The sequence below is a fragment of the Trypanosoma cruzi genome, genomic scaffold (assembly GCF_000209065.1).
Source record: "Trypanosoma cruzi strain CL Brener 1047053516355 genomic scaffold, whole genome shotgun sequence".
Taxonomy (NCBI): domain Eukaryota; phylum Euglenozoa; class Kinetoplastea; order Trypanosomatida; family Trypanosomatidae; genus Trypanosoma; species Trypanosoma cruzi.
In genome coordinates this window covers 23385-33419 of record NW_001849255.1, presented here as the reverse complement: position 1 = coordinate 33419, position 10035 = coordinate 23385, and the positions used below count along the sequence as shown (strand labels likewise).

General features: G+C 52.2%; 1 protein-coding gene and 2 pseudogenes across 1 annotated transcript, besides 11 other annotated features; 2 read left to right on the top strand and 1 right to left on the bottom strand.

Moving 5' to 3' along the window:
- Positions 1-2327: a sequence feature (areas merged during assembly that could not be assigned to a particular haplotype. This can correspond to areas where the two haplotypes were merged or to regions with more than two copies in the genome that were merged during assembly.).
- Positions 907-932: a microsatellite.
- Tc00.1047053503699.11 lies at positions 1116-1790 on the bottom strand (annotated as a pseudogene).
- Positions 1790-6459: a mobile genetic element.
- Positions 2328-7223: a sequence feature (areas not merged during assembly with more than two copies in the genome that could not be assigned to a particular haplotype).
- Positions 6811-6863: a microsatellite.
- Positions 7224-8052: a sequence feature (heterozygous, Esmeraldo-like haplotype).
- On the top strand, positions 7426-8898 carry Tc00.1047053503699.19 (mucin-associated surface protein (MASP), putative; the record flags this gene model as incomplete). The annotated part of the gene is made up of 1 exon (XM_801201.1): positions 7426-8898. One exon carries the CDS (start codon positions 7426-7428, stop codon positions 8896-8898), a length of 1473 nt encoding a protein of 490 aa, XP_806294.1.
- Positions 7883-8052: a microsatellite.
- Positions 8053-8067: a sequence feature (haploid, Esmeraldo-like haplotype).
- Positions 8064-8232: a microsatellite.
- Positions 8068-10035: a sequence feature (heterozygous, non-Esmeraldo-like haplotype).
- Positions 9297-9356: a microsatellite.
- Tc00.1047053503699.40 lies at positions 9492-10035 on the top strand (annotated as a pseudogene; the record flags this gene model as incomplete).

Sequence of the window (10035 nt, the reverse complement as noted above, 5' to 3'; positions counted from 1 at the left end):
ACGCCGGGACATGTTGGGCCTCTGCGGCTCACTCTCTCTTCTTTCCCTCCTCCTTCCGCTGGATCCGGTCGCGCGGCGACGGTTGTGTGTGCGGGGTGCCTTCACAGCAGCAGCAACACGTGAGAGCATATAAATATGTGTGTGTGGGCGGTGTGTGTGTTGTTGTTTCTTTCAGTGCCTTACAATTTCACAGTAGCGATTAGCGTTTAGCCTTACTTCCTTTCCTTCTTTGTGTGTGAGAAAGAGAGAGAAGAGAGAAAAGGAGTGAAACAGTGAGCACGGCCGCCCCTCCACAGTGAGTGGCACCATCATCCCCGCCGCAGTCACTCCCAACAAAAACAACTCACGCACACAGACACACGGAAAGAGACGGAAGAACAGTGCACCAAGAACACACAGCGACTGCCACTGCGGGTATGTTGTTGTTCTTCACGCGTCAGCAAATCTTCAAAGCCCACACACGCTGCCGTCAGTCGTTTTACTGTTGTCTCTCCCCGCAACATCCACCGCACATCGCCCCGCACAGCCGGAGAATCCTCCGTCGCTGTATGAACTGCGGGAGGAACACGTCGGCACGTGTAGCTGCTGGTCAAAAATCCATGCTCACTTATCCCAGGCATCCACAATGCCACACCACGTTAGTCAACTGCTGCACGACAAGAAAATCATACCCTTAGCACGGAAATAAAACAAATCGCGTTCTCCGTCATCCCTCCTCACAAGGGCCACATAAAAATCGTGTGCGTGCGTCCTCAGCGTTCACGCCGCTCCATAAAGTGTGTGACATGGCGTGTGTGTGTGTTTGGCAGCGCCTATAGTTGCAGAGCAGCTGTGCGCCACAAAAGAGTCCAAAGAAAGCAACGGCAGAGAAAAGCGGATAGCACACACACAGTTTACTCATATCATCACACACACACACACACACACACGCAGCCCGCGGAATGGGTGCTCTCAACCACAAAACAATGAAAAACAAAACAAAAAGCCGAAGCGTGGGACGACCAGCGCAAACACTCTCATTGCTCCCGTAAAGCAAAACACACACACAGGGAGAGAGAGAGTGAGAGAAGGACGAGTGTGTGTGCGGGCGGTGCATGGCGCTCTCTCCCTCACTCTCACGCGGCCACCACCGCAGCCGCCGCCGCACACGCGACAAGAAGAAGAATCAAAAGAGAGGAGGTGGTGTGGAAGACCGCGGTGCTGCCGTCACTGTCGCCAGTCGTCGCCGTTGTATTTTTCATGGCTGTGGCTTCGACTGGTGATTCCTTTGGATTGGCTTCTTTATTTCCATTTTGTTTTTCTTTTCGTGTTCCTGCGCCATCAGCTGCTGGATCACTGTTCGGGATGTCCCCTTCAGTGCTCTTTTCAGCTTTATTATTGGCGGCACCACCGTTTGCCGTGGGTGATGGTGGCCTTGATTCTGCATGGTCGTCTTGGACGCGTTGTAGCGGTTGCACGGGTGGTAAATCCTCAGTGCGGGGCTGTCCATTCATTGTTGCTGGTGGTGGCGGTGGTGTTGCCGTTTGTACTCCTGCGTCCTTGGCTGGACTTCCATGTGTTTCTGTTGGTGCCTCATGACTTGCGTTTTTTTTTGTCTCCTGTTTTTTTTGGTTCTTCCGCCTCCGCTTCACGACTGTCAGATTTACTGAGAAGATTTTTTCTTCTTCTTCTGTCGGTGTCTCATCGGAGGATTCATTTCTCTCGGAAGTATTCTCCAAGTTACCATCGTTGCCACTCTTAGTGCCAGGGCTGCCAGAAGATGATGAAGAAGAAGACGATTGATCAACGCCCCTGGCTCAGCCGGCCACCTCAACGTGTTGTCAGGGTCTAGTGCTCTTTGCCAGAGAGGAAGCTAAGTGCCTGCTGCCCATTCGCTGCACGCGGAGAGGCAACAGGCGCCGCACAAACGGGTCGGAAGGGCACCAGATGGAGCCATTTACATGGCTGCCCGCGGAGCGGTATTTCCATCCGCTGCTGAATTCCATCGGCGCTTATCAGCGCTATACATACTGTTTGCGTGCCGTATGTGACGCGCAACTACAAAAGCTACTGCTAAGCGGTGACATTGAGCAGCACCCAGGCCCCATAGCAGTACTTCAGATGAACGTTTCTTGCCTCACGCCGTCAAAAATCGCAACATTAATGGCGCAAGGAGCAGACATAATAGCCATCCAGGAGACTTGGAAGTCGTCGGAGCAGATCGCCAGCATGCACACTGGAGATCATGTGCTCCATGCACAGTCGCGCATCGGCAAGGGAGGCGGTGTGGCGGTGCTGGTGCGGAAAACTCTCCGCTCCAAGCGTGTACCTCTCACCATCCCTCAGCATGACACCAGCCTTGAAGTGGTGGTGGTCCAGGTTGCTCTGGACCAAAACCGTGATCTTATTGTAGCGAGTGCCTATATGAGACCACCACCGCAAGTAACGCAGTCCTTCAGGCGGTTAGTAAACTGCCTTCCAGCCTCGTCGCCGCTCCTGCTGTGCGGGGATTTCAACATGCATCACCCACAGTGGGAGCCATTCTTGGAGTCTTCTCCAACCGAGGTTGCTGCAGAATTTTTAGAACTGTGCACGGATGCGGGACTCACCTTGGTTAACACCCCTGGTGAGATCACGTATGCTCGTGGCACAGGAGAACGATCCTGTATCGATCTGACATGGTCAAAGCATTTGACTGTGTCAGATTGGTCAGCTTCTGTGTCGCCGCTTACTGATCATTACATGCTAACATTCACGCTGCATCAGGCATTTATGGATACCATACCTTCGGCACCTAGGATATTCTACAGTTGGGGGAAGTGCAAATGGGATTTATTCGTCAAGGACCTCGACGCACAACTTCCGGCATACAACCATAAAAAGCAGTCCACCGGCATTAAAGCTTTCACGAGAGCGCTTATTACTTCGTATCGACGACACTGCCCCCGCGGCATGCACAAGGATGGTCCCAGGCTTTGGGACGACACTCTCATGGAGGCAGAGCGGATTGCTACCGACAGCAAGGCCCGCTATCTACAGTTACCGACGCCCGACCGTGAAGCAGAAATGCAACGGACAAGGAGTCAATTCTTCCTCCTACTCCGAGAGCGCTTGCGCAACACGTATCCACGTCGCATCAGCAAGTTAAATCCAGGCGAACCACTCGCATGGAAATACATTTCCGGACGAAAAAAGGCATCACTGCCATCTCCCACATCAATTTTATTGGGAGATGGTCAACACACTTACAAAACAGCAAGGAGAGCAGCAAATGCTCTCAATCGCATCTTTTTTCCACTTCATCCCTCTCACAAGGCAGTAAGGCCTTCTAAGGGCATCAACAGACAGAACCCATCTTTGAACATTGTTTCTTCTTCTTCTAGTTCTGAGCCGCAGGACAACAACGAGTCTGTCTCTACATTTACATCAGGGGTTTTGTCACTGCCCTATTGATGCACCTTTTAATCGTACGGGACTGCTTGCTGCGCTACGTACTATGCCGTATGGCAAGGCCCCGGACCGGATGAAGTCTACAGTGAGGCGCTACGACATATTTCGTCAAAGGGTCTCCGATTCCTTCTTCGTTGCATTAACCACAGCTGAACGACAGGTACGATCCCGGCTGAGTGGAGACGCGCTACCATTGTCCCACTCTTAAAACCCGATAAGTCGCCGGAACTGCTTGAGTCGTATCGACCCATCAGCCTTACTTCCATTGTGAGTAAGGTTGCTGAGAAAATGGTACTGAAGAGATTGCTTTGGGTGTGGACGCCACACCCCCACCAGTATGCATATCGTAGTATGCGTACCACGACGACGCAGCTGGCACACCTGATACACGAAGTGGAGCATAATAGAAATCATTATTTCCAAGTGAACCTTCCCAAGAAGAGCGGTGTTGGTAATCAACTCCACTAAAGGCCCCATCGGACTCTGCTGGTGTTGGTTGATTTCAGCAAGGCCTTTGACTCCATAGATCATCGAGTCCTCAGTCGCTTGCTGGCTAATATTCCGGGGGTGAATTGTAGAAGGTGGCTTAGAAACTTTCTATGTGGTCGTAACGCGAGGACACGAGTTGGTAACAGAAACAGTGATCGGCGTCCCATGCTGCGAGGAGTTCCTCAGGGGTCCGTACTGGGACCATATTTGCTCTCCCTTTACGTACACCCACTTCTCAATCTGCTGAACAGCTTTGCGGGTGTCACAGCAGACATGTATGCGGACGACCTCTCTATTATTGTTAAGGGGCAGTCCCGGGAAGACACCATTACCACTGCCAACATGGTTCTCAAAAAACTGCATGTGTGGAGTCAGGAAAATGGCCTGGCCATTAACCTGTCAAGGCGTGAAGCCGCTTGGTTCACACTCTCCACGCACACGGAATCAGATTATGATCGTGAAGGAAAGTGGCCGCTGGAAGTGGCTGGATGTAAAGTCCCAGTCATGACCATGGGAGCATCGCGAACTACGAAGCTTCTTGGCATGGATCTCGATCCACGACTGACGCTAAATGTGGCGGCCTCCAAGCACTGCGCTGCCACTTCGCAACGGATATCGCACCTACGCTGCATAGCGCATAAAGAGGCGGGACCATCTCCACATGACCTACGCACGTTCGTCATTGGATACGGTGCTTCCAAATTGCGCTATGGCAGTGAGCTCATATGGGCAGTAGCGACGGATTCAGCGAAGAATGAAATGCAAAAGACGTATGCAACTCCGGCACGCATTGTCATCGGAGTTCCGAGCACTGTCGACCCGGAATCCGCACTTCTAGAGGCTAATATGCCGCCGCTCCACGTCCTCTGCCTGCGCGCGCGGCTCTCCATATTTGAGAACACACGCGCATGCCAGATGGACTGGATGCGGAGACCCCCGCCTGAGCCACCGCCTCGCGCAGGTTTTTGCATCTCGCCATTATCTCGGGACGAGCTATATGCCCTTGTAGACGCATACACAAAGGACTATGGCATCACTCAGAGCTCACCACGCGAAGGGCGGTTCTTTCGCAGCTCCATTCCTCCCTGGTTTGAGGCCTCCGCTCACCAGGTCACCATTGGCGTGGAACTTCCGATAGACCACTCAATAACTGACGAGGAAGAGCTGATACGGGAAAAGCGCAGAGTCAGCGGAGAGGCTCTAGCGCTGCACAGCCACCGTTCGTGAATACTTGCGAAGGGTGGCGGTGTAGACGTTCCCAAGTCAGCCGGGGTTGGAATACTGCTTCCATCCCTCAATTCATCGGAGATAATAGAAAAGTCCAGTATAAACTGCGGCACACGCCCATGCAGCTACAGGACGGAATCCCGCGCACCGCTTCTATCCCTGGAAAGGCTGATTATCCCTCGTATCCAGCACAGGCATAAAACCCTGCTTGTGGTTACAGACAGTCAGTCTCTTCTAGCGGCTCTAAACAAGGGTCCGCTCAGTCAGACAGACTGGACGGAGGATCAGATCTGGCAGCGTCTCTTGACACTGATGTGTGCTGGCTGGTCTGTGCACCTGCAGTTTTGTTGCGGACATTGTGGAGTACATGCTAACGAGCTTGCAGGTCAGTATGCGACGCAGACTATGGAGACTGGACAATACACGGAGCAAGGAATTGCACATATATGGCATACGGATCTGCTGACATGTTTTACTACCCAGCTTATCAATAAGTGGCGTAGTACCATTCGTCAAGACACTCATCGCTGCTTGCTTTGCGGCACAAGGCCATCAGATCTCAGCGGTAAGGACCTGATCACTCAGGAAGTTCTCCACCGTCAAGAACTGGTTCACCTCGCAAGGGCAAGGTGCGGGGAATCTGAGCTCTGGGGCCGATTATACTGGGCTGTGAGAGATTGCACGAACCAATGCCGTTTCTGCAATATCTCACCGGAACAGTCTGCATATATGCGCTCCAACAACGATCCAACTGCACCGGGGACGGACACTGTTCCCCCGTCGGCAAGGGACGAAGACGTCTCTCCAGTAACGGGACGGACCGTCACACGCCGTCGGAAGGAGAAATGTCCGTACTGCGATTCTATATTGACGGGATTCTCGAATTTCATCAGTCACTGTCGGTCATTTCATCCGGAACATCCTCCACCGCTTCCTGAGCTCAAATGCAATTTCTGTGACATGGTTTTCCCCACACGCAGAAGCACCGCACAGCAGAGAAGTCGCTGCGCACACAACCCAGACGCTAATCCATATCGCAGCAGTGCCAGGAGGCGATCTCTGCTGCCGCAGGATCAGCCTGCTTCCACAAGCACGCCAATTGGCCCGCAGGAAACCTTGCACCATCTGCTTCTAGGATGTCCAGGCACCTTGGCTGTGCGCCAACGGCTGAGCATTGAACAAGAACTCCGCCACGGAAAATTCTCTCAATGGCAGTTGCTTCATGGCAGGAAACTTTTGTCGCTGCTCGACCACCTCTTCGGCACCCAGATGGCATTGTATAGCTAGACGCGCTGTTAAGAGTAGGAAAAAAAATATAATGACCTCATGACGTCCAATACCACCGATGTGTACGGGCGATGGGACTGTATCCATGGTCCTCGAGCACCCGCCCCCGCCGCTAAGGAGCCCACAAACAGCGGTGCGTGCAGCAGCGCCACACAGACCATGTCTTCTTTAAACAAAAAAATTAAGGAGAGTAGAGAAGTCTAGTTCGAAGGTGACATGTCCTTGCCGACGGTGAGCAGTGGCGAGCGCATCACCTCGTGGGTGGACACACCACTGCTGCTTCTACTTTTGGGACTGTGTGGTTGTGGCGGTTTTTTGAGCCACGGAGTGTGGCGTTGCGACTTCTCACAGAGACCGTGTGCCGCGTTCCCTGCGGGCTTTCTTTTTCTTTTCTTTTTTTTTTTTTTTTTTTTTTTTTTTTTTTTTTTTTTGATGTTCTTTTTAATGTTGTTTACGTGGAACAATGGGAGTACCTTTTTCTTTTGTTTTAACTTAATGATCAGTTGATGCGCATCTTTATGAGCGAAATGGTTTTACTCTTGATTGCTTCTGTTGCCTACACGCGGTACAGGCCCCACGGCTGTGCGTTCCACAGACGACACAAAAGGAGGAGTGGAGGGACAGGCCGGATGCCGCATGAAATGTGTGGGATGTTGTGTGGGCTTGTGGAACAGTAATATTTTTTTCCTTGTGCAGGTACTGTACGCATGTACATATAAACACAGTCCTGCTTTGCCGCATGGCGTATGAAATGATGATTCTGCCGAAGCGTATTTTTTTGGAGGAGGAGACTCCCGTTGGGCACTCAATTACTCTTTTTGTTTTGGTATTGCTTTTTTACTTCTGGTGTGCGGGTCAGTGTGCGTGCTTCTGCGGGGCTGCTGCCGTTGTTTACTGTGCGTGTTACTGTGTGACTTGTCTCTCCTTTTGCTTTCACTCTCTGTGGACGTGTTGTTAGTTTGTGCTGAAGGCTACACGCAAGTGACAGGAGTGATGGCGATGATGATGACTGGCCGTGTGCTGCTGGTGTGTGCCCTCTGCGTGCTGTGGTGCGGTGTCTGTGGGGTTTATGCGAGGAACCCTGACAACAACTCACTGGGCGGCTACATGGCGTCGGGAGGGTTTGGAAGGAATAAGTCGTTTCTGTCAACTGGAGCCAGTAAAAACTTATCCACACCGCCTTTGCTGTCAGCATCGTTTATCTCTGCTATACAAGCCGAAGCTCGTGAAGGAGAGGTTTCTTCTCCAGGAGTTACTGATTCACCTTTAAGTGGAGCCACGGGTCTTAGTCCTGCTTTTTCCGGTCTTGGTCCTGCTGTTCCTGGCCCTGGTCCTGGTTTTGTTCATGGTCATGTTCATGGTCCTGCTGGTCCCGGGGATGGTGCTGCTGCTTTTTCCGGTCTTGGTGCTGCTGGTCCTGATCCTGTTCGTGGTCCTGCCTTTTCCGGTCCTGATGCTAATATTTTTGGTGCTCCTGTTCCCGGTAATGGCCCTGCTGCTATTCCTGGTGCTCCTGTTCCCGGTCATGGCCCTGCTGCTATTCCTGGTGCTCCTGTTCCCGGTAATGGCCCTGCTTTTTCTGGTCTTGGTGCTGCTGTTCCCGGGGATGGTGCTGCTGCTTTTTCCGGTCGTGGTGCTGCTATTGCTGATGCTGCTATTCCTGGTGCTGCTGGTCCTGTTCGTGGTGTTGATGCTCCTATTCCTGGTCCTGCTGTTCCCGGTGATGGTCCTGCTTTTTCCGGTCTTGGTGCTGCTGGTCCCGGTACTGCTGATCCTGCTGCTATTCCTGGTTCTGCTGTTCTCGGTCATGGTGCTATTCCTGGTTCCATTTCTGATGCTGCTATTCCTGGTCCTGCTGGTCCCGGTGGTGGTCCTGCTCTTTCCGGTCTTGGTGCTGCTTTTTCCGGTGCTGGTCATTCTGTTGCTGGTGGAAGTGAACCTCCGAACTCTCGCTCCGTCGTTATTTCCTCAAATCAAGGTGGTAATGGAAAAACAACCCCGATCAGTGTTTCATCCGATGAGCAGATTGTATCCTCACAAGAAGTTTTGGCACAAAAAGAAACAGGGAGTCAGCACACCTCTTTGCCCGAAGAACAGCCAACGGTGTCATCAAACAATGAAAAGCAAAGAAACAATTTTGCTTCAGCAGGGGGTCGCAGTCTTGGCCACAACGCCGCGGGACATGAACTCCAAGACTCTTTGGAAGAACAAAATAAAAATGAACATTCACAAACGAACGAGACAAAAAAATCATCAGGGGATCAAATTACAGAATCCCAACGCAGTGGAAAAGAAATCTCGGAAGTATCCAACACAAAAACGCATGGGATAAAAACTCAACAGCCAAAGACAAATCCAGTAAATGAGAAGAACTACAGTCAAAGCACGGATGCATCCCACACCACCTCCCCTCTTTTGCTTCTTGTTGTTGCGTGTGCGGCTGCGGCTGCGGTGGTGGCCGCGTGAGAGTGAGTGAGAGAGAGCCGTGCACCGCCCGCGCACACACTCGTCCTTCACTCACTCTCTGTGTGTGTCCCCTTGCATGGACTCTCGCCCTCACCTCACCCCACGAAGCACACACATAATGTGCCCATTGTATATATTGCATGCACACCCATGCAGGCCCGTTGGTGCTCTCTTTTGCACGACACGCACCGCTGCCGTCCTGCCTGGCTGCATGGGCGGAGCACCGTAACTGTTTCTGTTTTGTTTTTATTGCATTGAGTGGGCGACCTCTCTCTCTCTCCCTGTGTGTGTGTTTTGCTTTACGAGAGCAATGAGAGTGTTTGCGCTGGTCGTCCCACGCTTCGGCTTTTTGTTTTGTTTTTCATTGTTTTGTGGTTGAGAGCACCCATTCCGCGGGCTGCGTGTGTGTGTGTGTGTGTGTGTGTGTGTGTGTGTGTGTGTGTGTGTGTGTGTGTGTGATGATATGAGTAATTTGAATGTGTGCTATCCGCTTTTCTCTGCCGTTGCTTTCTTTGGACTCTCTTGTGGCGCACAGCTGCTCTGCAACTATAGGCGCTGCCAAGCACACACACCGCCTACACACACATATTTGTATGCTCTCAAGTGTTGCTGCTGTGAAGGCACCCCGCACACACAACCGTCGCCGCGCGACCGGATCCAGCGGAAGGAGGAGGGAAGGAAGAGAGAGTGAGCCGCAGAGGCCCAACATGTCCCGGCGTGTGTTTACTTCCGCGGTGCTGCTCCTTCTCCTCGTCGTGATGATGTGCTGCGGCACTGGTTTTGCTGCGGAAGCTGCGGGGCAGCCATCTCAAAAAAAGTTTGAATGGAAAGTCTTCACTGAGGGTGAAACTTTGGAGTCGTTGGGCGCTCCCGGTCTTCTAAAAGTGGGGAGTGACGAGTAATTCGGGGAATGCGCAATTGCCGCAGGGAGTCGATCTATTTGTGCCGCAGACGACGCAGGTGCTGGCGAAAGGTGGAACGTCTCAAGAGACTGAGAGGGATTCATTTGTTTCACCCTCTCTCGCCAGTGCTGGTGGAGTAATTGCTGCTTTTGCCGAAGGTCGCGTGTATCGCGAATATCAAGACGGTAGACAAAAAGAGAAAAATTCTTCTGATATTGTGGTGGGGTACATCGAC